General features: G+C 35.4%; 2 protein-coding genes across 12 annotated transcripts in view; both read right to left on the reverse strand.

Annotated features, from left to right (window-relative positions):
- Positions 1-5760, reverse strand: part of CCDC138 (coiled-coil domain containing 138) — a 141395-nt gene extending 135635 nt beyond the window's left edge. The window contains exons 1-4 of one of the 9 annotated variants that reach the window (XM_049650143.1): positions 5332-5757; positions 3896-3929; positions 2349-2469; positions 286-413 (exon numbers count right to left, since the gene is read on the reverse strand). In XM_049650143.1, the coding sequence (XP_049506100.1) occupies positions 286-413; positions 2349-2469; positions 3896-3929; positions 5332-5424 (376 nt within the window). In that variant the 5' untranslated portion in view covers positions 5425-5757. Of the gene's footprint in view, positions 1-285; positions 414-2348; positions 2470-3895; positions 3954-5304 lie in introns of those variants that run through there. The other 8 variants (XM_049650142.1, XM_049650150.1, XM_049650146.1 and 5 more) reach the window with 8 other exon arrangements.
- Positions 5761-7322: 1562 nt separating this feature from the next.
- LOC125936184 (E3 SUMO-protein ligase RanBP2) overlaps positions 7323-20456 on the reverse strand; it is an 82434-nt gene continuing 69300 nt past the window's right edge. For 2 of the 3 annotated variants that reach the window (XM_049650132.1, XM_049650131.1), the window contains 6 exons: positions 16431-16635; positions 14192-14293; positions 10533-10678; positions 9599-9872; positions 8924-9258; positions 7323-8531 (listed from right to left, as the gene is read on the reverse strand). In XM_049650132.1, the coding sequence (XP_049506089.1) occupies positions 8226-8531; positions 8924-9258; positions 9599-9872; positions 10533-10678; positions 14192-14293; positions 16431-16635 (1368 nt within the window). In that variant the 3' untranslated portion in view covers positions 7323-8225. Of the gene's footprint in view, positions 8532-8923; positions 9259-9598; positions 9873-10532; positions 10679-14191; positions 14294-16430; positions 16636-20456 lie in introns of those variants that run through there. The other variant, XM_049650133.1, reaches the window with a different exon arrangement.

Genomic DNA, 20456 nt, shown 5'->3' on the forward strand with positions numbered 1-20456 from the left:
ACTTTTTAAATGACTGTTCTAGGGGCACCTGGATGGCTCAGTTGGTTGAGTGTCCAACTTTGGCTCAGAGCATGATCTCACAGGTGGATAGCTGACAGATCAGAGCCTGGAGTCGGCTTCGGATTCTGTGTTTCCCTCTCTCTCTGTCCCTCCCTGGCTCGTGCTCCCTCCCTCCCTCCCTCTCTCTCTCTCTCTCTCTCTCTCTCTCTCTCAAAAATAAATAAAAAATTAAAAAAAAAAAAAGAATGAAAGAAATGACTGTTCTAAAATGAGTATCTCTTTTACCTTTTTCTATGTTTTTAAAAGACTGCTTGGTTATTTTGGAGGTACTAACTCCATAATCATTTTCAATTAAGTCTTCTTTTGCTTCTTTTTGCTTCAAATCTTGAAAAGAATCCAGTTCATCATCTAGGCTTTAAAAATAAAAAATTCTATCACAGCATTCTGGAAGTTTTCTACAGTATTTAAAAAAGATAAAAGTGCTTTCCAAATATTAACAGCACAAAAATTGAAAACAAAGTAACAAGTAAACATTTTAAAGTGGAAAACATAAAAATATGAAAAATAACAGCCAATGGTCTAAAAACTCACTACAAACATCTTTCTACATATTCAAATGGGCACAATTTAAAATAACATATACCTATAGAATGTTCTACAACTGCCAATCTCTTTCCTTTGATTCCTAATATTTCTGTGAGGTCACTATAACAGGCAATGTCAGCTATAATTTTAGCTAAAAAAATGTAATGTCTAACAGGAAGAAACCAAACCCTAAAGAATTTAAATAATGGACAGGTGACATAACTAGTAAGGTGAAGCAGAACTAGAATCTCAGGTGTTTTCTCCAAAAAGATGATCTCAAAGTTGAAATTTCTAGAGCAGTGCTGTTCAAGGAATATAATTCAATCACATAAGATAATTTAAAATTCCCTAGGAGCCATACTAAAAACATAAAAAGACATAACATTTTAACTATGTGTTATATTTAACCCAGTATATCTAAAAGATTATTTTAACATATAATCAATATAAAAATTATTAAGATATTTTGCATTCTTTATCCATCTTTGAAATCCGGTGTGTATTTTGTACTTACAGCATTTCAAGTACTCAATAGCCTCATGTGGCTTGTGGCTACTTGTGCTGGACAGTACTATAATTCCAGATTAGATAATAACTAGGGAATGTGAAAAAACTGTCTAATGTTATAAAAACTTTCATAGTTCAAAGGCTTCAAATTATAACTGGAAATTATACCCAGATTATTTATAAAAACAAAAAATGACAAAACTATCAGTTAAATATAAGAAAATAATTTCCAGAAATTCATAATCTGAAAACAATCTTTTACTTTCCTTACTCTATATTCAATCTACCTCATGTCCAAATCTTAAATCTAGATTAACAATGCTACTTTGTGAATGCCAAATGAAACAGTAATAACAACAGTAATAGCACTTTGAGTGCTTTTCTATGTACTAAACACCATTCTAAGTGTTTTATATGGATTAAATCATTTAAGCAGAGAAAGAAGCAATTATATAAAATATTCAAGCTCTCAAATATCAATTACATTAATATTATATGTATATTTTAGGCACAGTTAACTCTTCCTCTCCCCACAATTATCTCAACATTTCATTTTGTGTATGTATATACATCTTTATGGTTTAACATTATTTCAAAATGTTGATACCCACAGCACTTTCTTCTGCCATGTATTTCTGGCTTTTAATAACACCTACTTAGAACTTGATTTCATCTTAGCTTCCACTGTTTTTATACTGATTTCACTCACAGTACAATCTCCTCTACAAAACTATTTACCCCTCACAGACCAACACTCTATCATGCATATTATGTAGTTACCAACTCACCAGACCGGTTTCTTCCATCTCTTTCTCTCAACTACCTAAAATATAGCTTACCACCCTAGTAGACAATGAATGTGGCGTTAAACATCACTGCCCAACAAACCTGCATTCATTTTTATCCTACATCCTTTAAAAAAAAAAAGGAAAGAAAGAAAGAAAGGGAATATGGTGTTCATTTGGGTCCTGGATGAATAACCATAAAAATAACTTCACGTTTTATACTGTGTAAATAACTTTCCATTATACTACCAAATGTAATGAATGCTAGGTTCATGCTTTTATAACAAAGATCTCAGTAAAAATAAATCAGTCTCTATAACCATTCAGCAAGCTCCAGACTGCTTGTTACTTCCTCAAAAAAAAAAAAAAAAAAAAAAAAAAAAAGGCAAAGACATAAACAAACCACTCTTTAATCTCCCAGTTTTTTAGACACTGAGGGGATAGCAACAGTAAGGATTCAGGGTACTTTACCAATTCACATTTAACTGTTTGAATGAACTACAAAGTGGTGTTGTGCAATGCTTTCTTTCATCGGAATAACATCTTAATGATGAACCAACTTTATCACCAGATGAGAAGATATCCAAATCATCTGTTAACAAAAGAGAAAAAAGCAGAGATTACTAAGATCAGCAGATACTAATCTCATTCTAGGCTTCTAAGGTAAGATGGCAAAATTATCTAATGATTTTAATGTGTATATCTCTGTAATGCAAACTTCAGAAAACAGGCATCAAGCCTTGTATTAATATGGCACTTAACTGATTACAAAATGCTCTTTCATTTATTACCTTATTTGATCCTAGCAACAGCTAGCTGACTCTGAAGTAAGCAGAATTGGTGCCTTTAACCCTATTCTAATGGTGGTAAGTCTAAGGACCAGAGAAGTTAGTGAAGTTATCTAAGTAACAGAACCAGCAAGTGGAAAGATTAAAATTCAGAATTCAGCCTTCTTCCTACCTAATCATGATATTTCATCAGTCTCAAACATTAAACATTTTTTTTTAATTTTATATATTTTAAACATTCAACATTTAACAGACTGTTAGCCTGTATCCAAATTCAGAGACTAAAAGGCAAAGAGAGCTTCTCTGATAAGAAATTTAGAATTTTTTTTTCCTTAAGGTTTTATTTTTAAGTAATCTCCACAGCCAATGTGAGGCTCAGACTTACAACCCCAAGATCGGGAGTCACATGCCCTACTGACTGAGCCAACCAGGAATCCCTATAAATATTTTTAAATGTATGCATCTTTGTCTAACATACATTTTTACCCCATCAGAAATTAAATGAGCTATACTTTTTGTTACATTTTAGAAAGTTGGAAATTTTAGGCTATATTTCAAACTAAAATATAATTTTAAGATATTTTTTAGATACTAGATTCAGTAATAACTGGGTCTTTTTTTCACACTGAAGAAATGTTTCAAGAGTGTTTACAAAATTTCAAAATGAAATAAACTTGGAAAAAAATGAAATTCTCTAATCTACTCTGACAAAACTTTTAAACATACTGTTTTTGTTGCAATCACCTCAAAATTCAACGATTGTACTTGTAAAAACATCACCAAAGAAGTATCAACAAATCAAAAGACTAATGGTTAGTTATACATTACTTCCAGATTGCCACATGATGTTCCAATGCACCCAATCCCACAATTATCAAGTACATTTGATAAATTCTTCCAGTGCAACAATTATTATCTCAGTAACTTGGAAAGTCTATGCCTTAAAAAGAAAGCAGTTTTCTTTACCCAACATACTTTACCCAATTTCTAAAGGAAAAAAAAAAAAATTGTAATTAAAACACCAAAAAAATTAATTCAATTTGATTTAAAGACATCTTACGTTTACCCACAAAATCTTGGTTTACTATTAGTTTGTTACCCGACTGAAGAAAGCTTAATATCACAAGATATCTGGCACTTAGTCTTAAATCTAAACATTTTTTTTTAATGTTTTCTCTCAAATTAAATTTGTTAAAACCCCCAAGTATACAAAATACTCTATCAGCTTACCTGGGGAGGTTAGAGATCTTCTCTTCCATTTAGCCTGATCAAAATTTGAAAAATCATACTTAAAAAAAAAAAAAGATATATTTAATTTGTATATTAAGAATCAATCTACAGTCTCAAAAAAGAGTTCCCCACCAATTATGTACTAAGTACAAGGGTTAATTACAAAGGTTAGAGTGGACAAATCTTGTAGACACTACCTTAACCAACTGGTTAAAATTAATATCCGGAATAACAGGACAAAGCAACATTGCAAGTCTCCTAATGAAAAAGCGCAACCCACACATCACTCCCAGTAGTATTCCTGCCAAAAACGCATAACCAGATAGTCACGAGGAACAGCCATCAGAGAAACTCCAGTTAAGGGACAGTCCAATACACAGTTATCCTGTACTCTTCAAAAATGGGTGGCTCAGTTGGTTGAGCAACCTACTCTTGATTTCCACTCAAGTCATGATCCTAGGGATCAAGCCTGGTGTTGGGCTCCACACTGAGCTTGGAGCCTGTGTAAGATTCTCCCTCTGCCTCACTCTCCAGCTCCCAGTCTCTCTCACTAAAAAAAAAAAATTAAAATATCAACATTATAAAAGACATGGGCTTAAAAACCTGTTCCAGATTAAAAAAAAAAGAAAAAGAAAAAAAAAAGAAAAAAACCAAATGCAATGCTCATCTTTAGACTGTATCTGCACCAGAGGAAAAAAAATGTATAAAGGACATTATTTAGATAATTGGTGAAATCTGAATACGAACTATATGTTACATATTATTGTATAAATGGTCAGCTTCCTCAATTTGTTACTGCAAATATAAGAGAATATTCTTATTCCTAGAAAATACATTTAAGTATTTATATTTGGGGGTAAAAGTGTCACAGCACCGGCAAATTATCCTTAGTTAAAAGGAAAAAAATGTGTGTAGGGAGTCAAAAATACGAAGATAATAGTAACGCAAATGTGGCGAAATGTTAACCAATGGCAAATCCATGCGAAGTGCTCAAGAATTCCTTGTATATTCCTGCAACTTTAAATTTGGAATTTTTTTTCAAAATAGTAAAGTTTTTAAATAAATTAAAATCGCTTTTCGAACTCCGCTCAAGTCACTGTAAATAAAAGTTCAGATACACTTTCAACAGTGTCATGCTATGCGTGTAGTAACATAAACCTTCAAGAATTTACAGTAAAGAATTTTTTTATATAAAATGTGCTTTTCCCACATATGGAGCATCTGTGGCCACAAATGACTTCTGCCCCCGCAGCTACCTTCCGCTAACCCTGGTTCCGGCGGAGCTGCTCGAGCCCCGGAGAGTGGCTCCCTCCCCCAGGGTCCTTCTGAACAGCGGCCCCGAGGCCTCTGGCGCAGCTGCCCGTCAGGCCGCTTCACACCGGCAGAAACCGGCCCGCGGGCCCAGGGACAAGGCCGAGGAAAGGGCGAAGCCTCACCTCGGCGAGGTGCCTGCCCCCTAGTCCGTAGAGGCTTTTCAGACGCTCTACTACCAAATCCTGCCCCGGCGGCTTCACTACTCTCGGTTCCATGGTGCACCAAGTCCGCCGTTGTTTCCCCGGGAACAGCGTTCAAACCCACCGCGGCCGTACGCGCAGGGGCGGAGCTCGCGCAACGGAACTGCGTCATGACGCACGGCACGCTCCACCTCTCGGGGGTCAACAGCTACGCCGAAGCGCTCGCAGTTCGAGCCGCCCGGGGCGCTTTCACTGTGGTGGGACCCACGCTCCGCCGCAGGCGACAGCGACAGAGGCGCGCGTGTTAGGGCCCCTTGGTCTGACTCTCTGTACTATGTTAGAAACGTCCTGGCGGTACAAATGTTTTTCCTGCCGAATATTTTAATGACTAATTCCTTCACCACTGTTATTTTGACGGATGGTGTTTTGTCTTACAATTTTGTTACTTAAGTTTTCCTCCCTCGTATCCAAGGCACCAAAAAAAGCAGGGTTGTTCACAGCAGTTACACCTTAGCTGATGTGGCCCCTCACGAGAGGGAACTCAGCCTTGGCCTCAGGCACCACCCCCACCATGGCGTCAGGTAAGGAGATACCGCTTTCAGGGTGCCAGGATGGCTCAGTCAGTTAAGCATCCAAGTCTGGATTTTGGCTCAGGTTATGATCTGGTGGTTTGAGTCTCTCATCAGGCTTTGCGTAGCCTGCTTGGGTTCTCTCTCTCTAAAATAGCTAGCTGATAGATAGATAGATAGATAGATAGATGGATGATGTTCAACAGCATGTCTGGACTAACAAATCCTAGATTCTCTGGATTATCTTTAGTTTTTCAAATGCCAAAGTTTTACAAGATCATCTTACTAAAGTATTATCTGAAAATTATTTAAACCAATACTCTCTGCCATCAAATATTAGTGTACAAATAATGAACATTTTTATATTCTATTTTAAGCAGATTTTTAATGAGACAATATAAAATCGAACCAGTTGGGGGTGGGGGGGGGGGAGTACATCTCAGTGTGGATTTATACTGCATTAGCAATTAAATAAAGAGAAATCAGTCCTTTCTCATTAATGTCCCAAGCCACTTGTAAGCATTTTTGGAATACTAATTCTGGAAGTCAGTTTACATGTCATTTAATCAAATTTTTGGTCCAAGTATTATTAGCTTTTAAAGCTTAATACATTGTTTTAATGCTTTATGATAGCACAGTAGATAGTGTAAAACTGGTTTCTATAATCTCTAAAGCACACTTGCCTTCACTTGGAATTTATTCTAAAATGTCAAAGGGTTCCAGCTCAAAAACAACACACTTTATGTCAACTTATATTACTTACATAGGTCTCCAAAGAAGCCAGTTCTTAATATTAAATGTGCATATATGTCATCCATAGTTGTCTTTAAGGTTCAGGTTAAGTTCAACTGATACACTGGAGTAGGTTTATTTCCGTTATCTGGCTTTGTGGCCAAGTGAATTTAGTGATGGTATTTCATCACTCATTACTCACATACACACCACACATGACATCCCTTCCTCCTTTGGTGGTTGAACGAGTATTATCATAGCCTATTTCCAAATCCCCAAATAATGGAATAAACTCCCACTGTCTTTCACTAAACAAAATGAAATGATTTCACTGGGAAGAACACAGGAGGGTATAGGAAGGTCACTGTTGGTAACTGGAATACACAAAATTTTGTGCTCTAACTAGATTCTTTGTAGTTCTATATTGAATAGGTTGATGAGAATACCTTTCCCCAACCCCCACCCCGCCGCCTTTTAAGCAGTTTGCCTAACTTTTGTCATTAGCCATTTCCAAATAAATGTTCAGTGTGTATCAAACTTGAACAGAAATCACTTCCTTTGGGAGCTCTGGAAATTATATGGCAGTCTGAGTTTACAGAACTTTAACTGTCCTCCTCACTTTGGCTCTAGAATGAACAAACAACTAGATGCACAAGTAATAAATTTTTTAAATGTCATGGCTGTTAACAATTGTCACTTTATTTTTGCTACAAAATTCACCAGAGAAAAGTACTGCAACAATCTAGTATAAAGCAAATCTTTAACCAAAGAACATGGTATAGACCTTTTTAAAATAGTCATACTTTATCACAATAACTGCAAGGAAAAATTCAAGTTCTATCAGAACCAAGCTGCAGTTTGAGGTAGTAGAAAGATGACAGGAAAGTTAAAAAAAAAAAAATAATAAAATAAAAACTAAGGACATACTTAACTTGTTTAAAATGTAAAAATTAATTTAATACCTTTGAAAGGGCACAGGAAACTACATCATTTTAAGAAAAGAAGGTACTCTACTTAAAAGTTAATTTAACTATACAGGAGGTGCAAGGATTATAGAAGAGCACTTTGGTTAAGTCTCTACCCTCTGTGGCTTTACCCATTCAAAAGTGAGCCTCAATGCATAAATGAGCACACCAACAGTTACCAAATATATTTCAAATCTAAAATAAAAATTATCCAAGTTGTGGTCCCTTATTCGAATGGTAAGTTTATCCATGCAGGAAGTCCAATATCTTAAAAGGTAAAATTAAATTGCATATATCATAATCCTTCAATAGTTTGAGAAGGTCTATTGCTTTTAACAAGATTAATATTATTCCATTTTAATACAGATATGTCAGGAGTACATAAACACAAGTACACCTGATTTACACCAGTGTTTAAACTTTTATTTCACACCATGCAAGGTCAATTATAACACATTAAAAAGTGACAACAGCTATAAGCTGCAATTTTACATTTGTACATTGGAAACGTCCATTTTCAAAAGCTGAACATAATTACCATATTGTCATAACAGCTAAGCTTCAATTCAACTGTTTATACAGGTAAAACTTACTATGAAAAACAATGATTTTATATCTGTCCACATTCTGTGATACTAATTCTTCGACTAACAGACCCTTTAGGAGAGCCAAATGATTCGATCTTTTTCACAGTATCCATGCCATCCTTAACAAACCCAAATACTACATGCTTAAAGTCCAAATGTTCTGCTTTTTTCAGTGTTATATAAAATTGAGAATTATTGGTGTTCTGGCCTTGATTGGCCATTGATAGTAAGCCAGGCCCAGTATGTTTGACATCAAAATTTTCATCTTCAAATTTATCTCCATAGATGGACCGTCCTCCTGTTCCATCATGTTTGGTGATATCTCCCCCCTGAAAAAACATCTCAGTTAATAGGAATCCTGAATAAAATATTAAAATACACACAGAACTACCACTACAGGATAAATTCTAAACACCCAACTTCTTTGAGAATGTGGTTTGAAAACTAAGAAACATAGTTTTTAAAAATAAGAAAATTTTGAAAGACAAAAATGAAAATGTCTTTTTTCCATCCTCAATTTCCAGCAGGTTTCAAGATATTAGAAATTTGAACTACTTCAGGTTGAAAGTTTTTGTGGGGACAGGAAATTGGGTGGTGACAACAACTAATGTACAGAAAAGCTAAAGAAATCTTAAAAAACTTAAGAGAAACACTCAAATTTCCTAAGTTAGTGTGGTTCGCTTTTCTAGACTTCAGTTGTGACATACAATTAAATACTTACGTGGCAAACAAAATCTGGAATTACTCTGTGAAAAATGGAGTTTTTGAAGCCAAAGCCTTTCTCTCCAGTGCAGAGTGCTCTGAAGTTCTCGGCAGTATGAGGAACAATGTTTGAAAATAACTCCATGGTTATACGTCCAAGGGGTTCATCATCTGCACAAACATCAAAAAACACCACAGGATTTGTCTCCTTCGATAACTCTGCTGTCAGTGATACTTGTCCTTTCTGGAGTTTCAGTAAATTCTGTTGACATTCTTCAAATTTTTTCTTAAAAGACTCAGCCATTTCTTTAGTTTTAAATCTCACTGCAAGCTGCTCCACTTTGGCTTCTCCATCTGTTCAACAACAACAAAACAAAACAGTGACCTTAATATTAAAATCACTGTTACAATTGTCTTATGTATTTTTTATGTATTTTTAAAAAGTTCAAAAAGTGGGGGCACCTGGGTGGCCCAGTCGGTTAAACTTCCGACTCCTGGTTTCAGCTCAGGTCATGATTTCACGGTTCGTTGAGTTCGAGCCGACTTCAGGCTCCACACTGTCCGTGGGGAACCTGCTTGGGATTCTCTCTCTCCCTCTCTCTCTGCCCCCCACCCGCTTGGTGCTTTCCCTCTCTCAAAATAAACTTAAAAAAAACAAATTCAAAAAGTGAGAAGTAGCATTGAATGTACTCACCAGCATAATCTGAGGCAGTCCAAACTAAAGCATTGTTTGAAACATTCAAGGGTTTTAATTCCATTGTTTTGGTGATAACATGGTTTGCACACACTTTAAAAACCTGGTCTCTTCTCATTAGGATCCGATAGTAATTCTTCATTGTATGCCACAGTATCTTTATATCTCCAACACCTCGCTCCTTCCACTGACTAACATCTCGATCCCATCTATAAAGTTTGGCTCTCTCTTTAAATAAAATTTCTTCTTCTTCTTCTCCAGATTTTACTTCTACCTATGGCAGTAGATAAATAAGCTCCTGCTTTTGACATATTCCATGACAAATTCCAAACATCCAAATTCCTCATGACATTGTCTTTGTAATGACATTAACAGAATTTGAACTATAGTATCAAGATAAATAGTAATATCCAAGGGCTACGAATACATCTGATTTGGATGGAGCAGTAAAGACCTGATTTGTCATTGAACATTTTTCCCTTATGTAGTATTCTTCCTCCTTCTGGAATGTAATACATTCTTTTATAGGACAGTAAAGGTTTCAAAAAGTATTCTTCAAAAGAAATATTAACCATTGTGGTTGAAAACTGACCAAGTAATTTGCCTAAAACAACATTCCTGTCCAGAAAATGTGGTTTACTTTTTATTGAAAGGATTTTTGCCAAGTATGAGATTGGATACTTTTTTACCACCTGAATTTTGTTATGAAAACAAATGTGATATTCTAAAGACCTATGAAAAAATTTAGTTCTTCCCAACAGTTTCATGTAGGATTTACATATATATAATACGTAATAAAGACCTTCCATTTAAAATTGTAAATATTCTGAAGAAATGTAAACAAAGCTAGTTCTATAAGTCAAAGCTAGGCTATGTCAAGTTTTGAACTTAAAATGTGACATTGTTAGTAAGAGTTCCATTCTTTAATATTTACCTCTGGTAATGACACTATTGGTTCAAAATGGATATCTTCATTGTGAACTACTTCTTCATCACTACCATCTTCATCTTCACCAACTTTACTGGTTGACTGTGTTCCGAACACAGCTGCTCCAGTATTTGCCCACTGGAAATTTTTATCTGATGAATAAATTAGGATATTTAAATAGTGGCATCTAATTTTATAAGCTTTTAACCCCCCTCCCATTACTTTATCAATCCCTATAATTTCTAATGATATGACATATACTTTTAGTAAACATGATGCAAATTATTCTAGCAAGTTCAACTCTGGGAGCGAGCACACTGTACCTTTAGTACTGTTTGTGCTTTGAGATACAAAGATAAGATCATCAGAGCTTTCGGAAAATTTTATACTAAACTACACAAGAACTTTCAGTAATGAAGTAGTGTTTTAAAAGTACATACCTTGGAATTTTGAACACTTAGCTCAGCTCCAAAGGTAGGTTATTTCATAGAACATTTTATCAAATTAGAAAAGTAACTTTTGAATCTAAAAATATCCTCTCAGAGGCCAAATTTGCTACTTCCAAAGTAGCCAAAGCAGCATAAACACATGTTTATAAACTTCTCTACCTCAACTTCTCCCTGAAGTAACTAGAGTTGCAGCTTAGATTTCTTGGCCAGGTGATAGATGGTAGCACTGGGAGAAGCTCACGGACTCCCAACTATCCTTAACAGGCACTAGCCTGTTGGGGCTGATGACCTCCCTGGTTCCCATGCAGAGAAAAAAAAGATTACTCTCCCTCACACTTTGGAGAAGATGAAAATGACTTCTTCATCCCCATCTCAACCGAGATGGCTTAGCCTACCTTACAGGAAAGAAACACCTCTTAACACTTCATTGCTTGCTGATAAAATCGTGTTAGAAAACTCTATATCCAGTACTAGAAATGTTTAAGAAAGCAAAAATATCACAGATCATTTAAAAAGTAACTCAGCACCTTGAAGAAAGCACAAAATAAATATCTATAACAATAACTCTAAGCCCAACTTAATGGGGAGGAAAAAAAAAAAACCTTGAATATTGCAAAAGAATGCTCTGAAAACTAGAAAAGCACAACCTCAGGTTGTGTGGAGGCTTTCTCAGAATAATAACCAAAGATCTAAGATGATACATAGGTTTGGGGCTCAAAAATAACTGGTTCAGGAACTCCCAAGCAGAGAAAAAGGTTTAATTACCCCAAAAACCCTTCAGAGGTATGGGAGAAAATTTCAAAATTCCTCTAAAGCAATGGTTCCTAATGCTGGGTACATTATTAGAATCACACAGGAGCTTTTGTAAAATACCAATGCCAAAGCCCAATATAACAGGCATTTATAAAAGAAAAGATCTCCCAGGAAATTCGAGTATGAAGTCAAAAGTTGAAAACCACTGATCTGAAGGGACCAGGAGGAAGAATTTTACAGAAAATAGTATGAAGATATGCATGTCAATAATCAGTATCAATTTCACAGTAATAGTTCTAGGTAATTGTACCTAGGAGGCTTCCACTGTTTCCAGGCTTAATGAAAACATTACAAAATCTGAAGGAAATATGATAAAATAGTGATCACTGACAAAGACAGGGGATCTCTAAATAGGAACTTCTTATTCCCTTAGTTTCCATATTAAATATTACACAACAGACAGAATGATTGATAGACCTATGTGAATAGAACTTCTGGAAGAAAATGAATTAAAAAAAAAAAAGGCAACAACACAAAATGAACAGATTTTTTTTAAAAAGGAATCACCACATTTGCAAGAGAAGAGAAAAAAAGATTCCTCTGAGCTTGAAAACAACCAAAACAAAAAGTTTAAGATCAGAGGGGCACCTGGGTTGGCTCAGTCAGTTAAGCATCCGACACTGGCTCAGGTCGTGATCTCATGGTTTTGTGGGTTTGAGCCCCACATCGGTCTCTGTGCTGACAGCTCAGAGCCTGGAGCCTGCTTTGGATTCTGTGTCTCCCTCTATGTCTGACCTTCCCCCCCTCATGTGCTCTCACTCTCTCTCTCTCTCAAAAATAAACATTTAAATAAAAAGTTTAAGATGAGAAAGGTCCATGCAATGCCAGAAACAAGTAAAAAAAAAAAAAATGATGCCCACATTCTGGTGAAATTTATGACCTCTTAAAAAAACATAACTTAGGGGCACCTGGGTGGCTCAGTCGATTAAGCTTCCAACTTCATCTCAGGTCATGATCTCACAAACTGTGGGTTCGAGCTCTGTGTCGGGCTCTGTGCTGACAGCTCAGAGACTGGAGCCTGCTTCAGATTCTGTGTCTCCCTCTCTCTCTGCCCCTCCCCTACTCACACTCTGTTTGTCTCTCTCAAAAATAAACAAACATTAAAAAAATTTAAAAAAAAACAAACAACTAATAACTTAAAGTGACAAAAAAAATCTAAAAATAAATTAAAAACACACAAAAAAGGAGAACTGATAAAACCAAAAGCTGCTTCTTTGAAAAGACAGCATAAATTCCTGTCAGATCTAAGAACAAAACAAAGTAAGAAATGCAGTTTAACAAAGAGCTTGGTGAATAATTTCACTGAAAAAAATGACAAGTGGTGGTGAGGAGTAAATGTCATGAGGTTTGAGCCTTGCCTATTTTACACTTTACTGTATAGTCCAGACAAGAGTACTTTGAAAGGTACACTGAATTACAAGCAACCTAACACATCAATTTTTATTTAACACTTTTTTTGTGGATAATTGTATCCACTATACTGCTTATTATCCTATGACTTCAGGCTACTATACATTAAAACAAAAATAACAAAATTTGACAACAGTAAAGTTATGAATTCCAACACAACATGAAGGTAATTTCCAAAAGTTTTATATGTGTTTCCATTGAGTGGTGAATGCTGTAAACCAGTGTAAGCATGAGAGAGGAAAGAATGCTATTCTGCATAACTAAAGGTATTTGAAAAAAAAAAAAATGCTATTCTGAACTAGATAAATCACGTAAGTATATATCTTCAGTAAAATTCATTTACAAATCAAATCAAGTATCTTGTTTAAGAACAATTTAGGTGATACTATAATCATATATGTAAAAGACATTATAAGAATGAGAAAATAATATGCCAATAAACTCTAAACAATCAAGAAATGTATTATCTTCTGCAAATGATACCAATATGGACTAAAAATAGAAAAACCATGGAAAAAAGATGGGAGACCCCACCAATTATAAATTTATCACAATAAATTAGCACAACCCTTATATTCAAATCTGATTAAGGAAAATGGAAAAATAGAAAACTATAAAATCACCCCCTTAAAAAATACAGATGCACAAATCTTAAAATATTAAACAAACCAAACCTAAAAGTATAATTAAAAGAACAATGCACCAAAATCAAGGTAATTCCAAAACTGGAAAAGTGGATCTACATTTCAGAATGGGGAAGACTATCAACAGAATTTATACTGATTAAGAAAAAATTCTTAACGGTTATATTAATAAATGTCTAAAGTAATAGTAAAATATAGAGCCTTTCCTATTAAAACACTAAACAAACTGGAGGGTGTAGAAGAGGGAAGAAATGTCCATCTTAGTTACAATACTGTGGCAAAGAACTAGTTCTTTCAGTTGTGCTTGATTCTATAACATGACAATTAAAATCTCTCCTCCTGATCTTACCTTTAGAACCAAAAGCAAAATCCCCAGAATTACTGGAAGCCAAGTCTGCAAATGACAGCCCTGTGGTACTTCCAAATCCAAATGAAACTGTTTTGCTTTCCACTGGCAAAAGGAAAAGAATAATTTAATATTTCATTTAATATATACTGAATATCAAAGCTTTTCCCAGAACCCAGAGAGAATGGGGATAGACATTCTATACTCCCAAGAGGGTCGGGTGTGGGGTGTGCAACATTTGTCTTCTGGTTATTTCTCTAAAAAAAAGTTACAGGGGCACCTCGGTGGCTCAGTCAGTTAAGCATCTGACTTCAGCTCAGGTCATGATCTCGAGGTCTGTGAGTTCGAGCCCAGCATCAGGCTCTGTGCTGACAGCTCAGAGCCTGGAGCCTGTTTCAGATTCTGTGTCTCCCTCTCTCTCTGACCCTCCCTCATTCATGCTGTCTCTCCCTGTCTCAAAAATAAATGTTAAAAAAAAAAAAATTTTTTTTTTAAATTTTAAAAAGTTACAAAATACACCCAATTCTGAACTATTTCAGTATTATTAAGTTTACAGGTACTATTCTCATTGAACGCTACACCAAAAGCATGACAAAAATCTTTTTAAAAAAGCAAGACGTAGATCTATACTAAGCTAGATAATAGAACCATACAGTTTCTTCTTTATAGTCTTCTGTAATCTAAAACTAATATTCATTCACACGTGGGGTTTTAGGAGTGATCTGCATAAAGAATGTTTGTGTTCTCTATGCTAAATAATAAGCTCACAACAGGGCGCCTGGGTGGCTCAGTCGGTTAAGCGTCCAGCTTCAACTCAGGTCACGATCTCACGGTCCGTGAGTTCGAGCCCCGCGTCGGGCTCTGGGCTGATGGCTCAGAGCCTGGAGCCTGCTTCCGATTCTGTGTCTCCCTCTCTCTCTGCCCCTCCCCCGTTCATGCTCTGTCTCTCTCTGTCTCGAAAATAAATAAACGTTAAAAAAAAAAATTAAAAAAAAAAATAATAAGCTCACAAAAAATGCATGTCTTATTTATTTTTGGTCACCAGGAGTTTGGGGATCTTAATTCTGACAATGTGCAGCTACATGATCTCTTGAAGTCCTAAGCCTTACTTTCATCATCTGAAAACATGAAATTTTAGGTCTGATCAAAATGAATGAAATCTTGCCATTTGTAATGATGTGTATGGAGCTAGGGTGTATTATACAAAGCAAAATAAGTCAATGAGAGAAACACAAATACCATATGACTTCACTCATATGTGGTTAAAGAAACAAAACAGATGATCATAGGGGAAGGGGAAAAACAAAGAGACAGAGAAAGGAAGGTAAACCATAAGAGACTCTTTACTACAGGGAACTGAGTGTTGATGGAGGGGATGTGGGCAGGGGATGAGCTAAATGGGTGAAGGGTACTAAGGAGGGCACTTGCAATGAGCACTGGGTATTATATGTTAAGTGATAAATCACTAAATTCTACTCCTGGAATCAACATTATACTATAGGTTAGCCGACTAGAATTTAAATAAAAATTTGAAACAAAACAAAAAAAATAGAAAGAAACGATTTTAGGTCTGAAGTTACTTCCTCTTCTAGAATATGAAGACTCTCAGGTGTCTATAAATGTAGTAATTGTACATTATTTAAGACTATTTCTGAAATACATTAGGTAAAACAGATAAGCAATTATAAAAGAATAGAATTTTAAAAGATTCCCCTCTTCTAAAATCAATGGAAATAAAAAAACGAGGAAAGCATATCAAACATAACTATAACTGATTAATATAATGTAACAGGTAGAGCAAAATACATTTAAGTATCATAAAAACTTAACAACCCTACTGTACTATCTACAATTACTTCATACATAAATTTTAATATACTTCAGTGATAATATAATTCAAACAATATTCAAATGAAATGATTATCACAAAGAAAATTTCGATGTAAGCAAACTACTGTCATTTATTTTCAGGTAGATAGGTCAGAGTCACAATGCTTCATATTCCTTAATAACTACAACCCTAACAATAAAAATACATGTTTATTATCTTTGTTGGCAAGGCAGTATGATTTTCTGGTTATTATCAGGAATATCTCATGCACCTTTGTACATCTCCAAACTTGTTTTAAGGGAAAAGAGTTTTTAGGACTGACATTTAAAAGCCTATTTTCTCAAACATACAGATGCACCTTATGCAATGCATGCCCTAGAAGGTTTTTGTAAACATTTTATCAAATTTTACCTTGGCTTATAGAATCTGCATCGTTTTCCTTTCTAGTAGACAAATCTACAGGTTTGTCCACAGTTCCAGAAGAAATTGGTGGTGAACTAATAGATTTGGTAATAAAATCAGGTTCTTCAGATTTACATAAAAATGGTACAGTCACTTTAGTCCCACCAGTATACACACTGTCTGCCAGGCTACTTATTTCCTCATTCTGGGATTTCTGCAAAGAGGAAGTAACAAATAACAATGCCATTAAATACTGACTGACAAAAAGAATCACATACCCTATTTTTTTTTTACGTTTTTATTTGTTTATTTTGAAAGAGAGTGAGAGAGTGTGCATGCATGAGCAGGGGAGGGGCAGAGAGAGAGAGGAAGAGAGAGAATCCCAAGCAAGCTCCCTGCTCAGCATATAGCCCCACACAGGGCTCAATCCCCTGACTGTGAGATCATGACCTAAGCCACTATCAAGAGTCAGACCCGTAACTGTGCCAACCAGGCACACCCATGCCCTGTTTTGAAAGAAACTGAGGACTTGGGAGTTCTGGATAAAACAGAGTAATAAGCACACTTCACGTTATCTCTCCCATTCCACACTCCATCTTATCTTTCCCAATACCTATGACTGAACTGGACTGAAACAGATAAAGTATAAAAAGTCTCTGAAAGGTGGATGAAAACAGGAGGATTAAGAACCTCAAGACATTAGGGATAATTCAGTGGTGAGAATCATGTGGGGTGTTTCCTGCTCCATAAACCTATATTCCAGCCTGGATGCTAGAGAAGCCCAAAAACTGAAGCTGCCAATGATGGAGATGGAAAATCGTCCCAAGAGAAGCCAGCTCTCCCTGGCCAGGAGGTGGGGGATATTATGAAATGATCCATGTGTTGAACAATCAGAAAAAAAATCTTAAAGAAGCTCTTATAACAATGCTCCAAGATATAAGGACAAATACTCTTAAAACAAATGAAAAGATAAGAAATTCTCAGCAGGAAAAAAAAAAAAAAAAGAAGAAGGCATAAAGGACCAAGTGGGAATTTTACAACTGAAAAATACAGTAACAGAAAACTCACATGGAACATTTACCAAGAAAGACCCATTCTGGCCCATAAAACACACCTCCACAAATTCAAAAGAACAGAAGTCATACAAAGTATATTCTCAGTCCACAATGGAATTAAACTAGAAATCATTACCAGAAATACAGTTGAAAAAAATCCCAAATATTTAAGATATTTGGGATTTCCCAGCATACTTTTAAATAATATATGTGTCCAGAGGTCTCTAGGCAAATTAAAAATATTTTTAACTAAATAAATATGAAGGGGAGCCTGGGTGGCTCAGTTAGTTGAGCATCTGACTTCAACTCAGGTCATGACCTCACGGTTCGGGAGTTCGAGCCCTGTGTTGACAGCTCAGAGCCCGGAGCCTGCTTCAGATTCTGTATCTCCCGCTCTCTCTGCCCATCCTCCACTGATGCTCTATCTCTGTCTCTGTCTCTCTCTCAAAAATAAATAAAAACATTAATAAAACATAAAAAAATAAGTTAAACAATAAATATGAAACTACAACTTATCAAAACTCTTAGAACACAACAAAAACAAGGAAGGGAAACTTTAAAGTACTGAAGGCATATAATAAAATCTAAAATCAATAAATTTCCACCTTAAGACTAGAAAAAGAAAAGCAATATAAACCTAAACAAAGGAGAAGAAATAATGAAAAGTAGAGCAGAAATCAGTAGAACAGGAAATTAACAGGAAAAAAATGAACAAAATCAAACAAAATTGACCTTTTTGAAACAGTCAATAAAAATCAACAAACTTCTAAGCAGGCTAACCAAGAAAACAAGAAAGAAGATTCAAATTATTTATTTATTTTTTTAAATTTTTTTTTTTTTTAACGTTTATTTATTTTTGAGACAGAGACAGAGCGTGAACAGGGGAGGGGCAGAGAGAGAGGGAGACACAGAATCTGAAACAGGCTCCAGGCTCTGAGCTGTCAGCACAGAGCTCGACACGGGGCTCGAACTCACGGACCGCGAGATCATGACCTGAGCCGAAGTCAGACGCTTAACCGACTGAGCCACCCAGGTGCCCCAAGATTCAAATTATTAATACTAGAAATGAAACAAGAGCCATCACTACTCACTTCTAATTCATGAATATTAAAAGGGTAATAAATTTTAATGAATTTCATGAACAGTGTTATGCCCACAAATTTAAGAACTCAGATGAAATGGACCAATTCCTTGAAAGACAAAACCGACCAAAACTCACACAAGAGTTTTGTCTATTGTAAGTAATACTGCTATGATAGCCTAAAACATTTGATACATAGAATGATTTATCTTTTCCTTGTGTTTTGGTACATTAAAAAATAAGGATTTTTTTCATTCGTAGTAATTTTTTTTTTATTTTTATTTTTTTAACGTTTATTTATTTTTGAGACAGAGAGAGACAGAGCATGAACGGGGGAGGGTCAGAGAGAGGGGGAGACACAGAATCCGAAACAGGCTCCAGGCTCTGAGCTGTCAGCACAGAGCCTGACGCGGGGCTCAAACTCACGGACCGCGAGATCATGACCTGAGCTGAAGTCAGCCGCTTAACCGAATGAGCCACCCAGGCGCCCCCATAGTAATTTTTTTATAGAAGTAAAATTCACTTTTTGTTGTGTGTATATGTGTGTGTCTGTTTTCTAGGAGTTCTTTTACATGTTTGAATTCTTGTAATTCTCACCAGAAACAGGCTATGGAACAATTCCAACACCCACCCCCCAAAATTTCCTTCATATTGTCCCTTTGTATTCAAAACCTCTTCTGCCTATATCTTTGGGCAATTGCTGTTGTGTTTTCTGTTTCTATATTTTTGCCTTTTCCAGACTAACATATGAATGGAATCCTACAGTATGTAATCTTTGATACTGGCCTTGAATAGGCCTATTAACTATTAAAGAAATAGATAACCTTGAATAGGCCTATTATCTATTAAAGAAAATGTACTATTAATTAATATCCTTCCAAGTCAAATGGTTTCAGTAGTGAGTTCTATCAAACATTTAAGAAAGAAATAATAGCAATTCCTACAATGTCTTCCAGAAAACAGAAGCAGAGGGGGACACTTTCTAAAAAAGTACATTAAGCAAAAATTGATAGGAGAAACAGAAAAATCTACAATTATGCCTAGCAACAGTCCTCTAAATAATTAAAATGTTAGTCTTATATATGAGACCTGGACACCACAGTATCAACTAGTTTGAGCTAATTAACATTTATAGAACACTCTATGCCAAAAGAGCAGACTATACATTCTTTTCAAGTGCACAACAATCACCAAGACAGCCTTCATTAGGCTTCTAAGAACTAAAATCACTCAAATTATGTTCATAGACAATAATGGAATTAAACTAGAAATCAATAACAGAACGATATTTGGAAAATCACCAAGTATTTGGAAGGAACATACTATCTAACGCATTTATAAAAAAGAGTATCTCAAGGAAAATAAATATTTTAACGGAATGAAAGTAAAAATATCACATAGCAACACTTGTTGGATGAAGCTGAACAGTTCCTAGAAAGAACCTTACAGCACTAAATATTTATAGAAATGAAAAATGGTCTTAAATCAGTCATTTAAAGCTTCCATTTTAAGGAAACTAGAAAAAGCAAAATAAATTGGAAATGACCTTCAATGGATCAATGAATAAACTGTGGTACATCTACACAATTGACTACTACTTAGTGGTAGACAGGAACAAACTATTACTACACACAATAACTTGGGACAAATCTCAAGGGCATTATGCCGAGTGAAAAAGGCCAGCATCAAAAATTACATACTGTAGGATTCCATTCATATGTTAGTCTGGAAAAGGCAAAAATATAGAAACAGAAAACACAACAGCAATTGCCCAAAGATATGGGCAGAAAAGGTTATGAATACAAAGGGACAATATGAAGGAAATTTTGGGGGGTGTTGGAATTGTTCCATATCCTGCCTCTGGTGAGAACTACAAGAATTCAAACATATAAAAGAACT

Source organism: Panthera uncia (genome assembly GCF_023721935.1).
Source record: "Panthera uncia isolate 11264 chromosome A3 unlocalized genomic scaffold, Puncia_PCG_1.0 HiC_scaffold_11, whole genome shotgun sequence".
Taxonomy (NCBI): domain Eukaryota; kingdom Metazoa; phylum Chordata; class Mammalia; order Carnivora; family Felidae; genus Panthera; species Panthera uncia.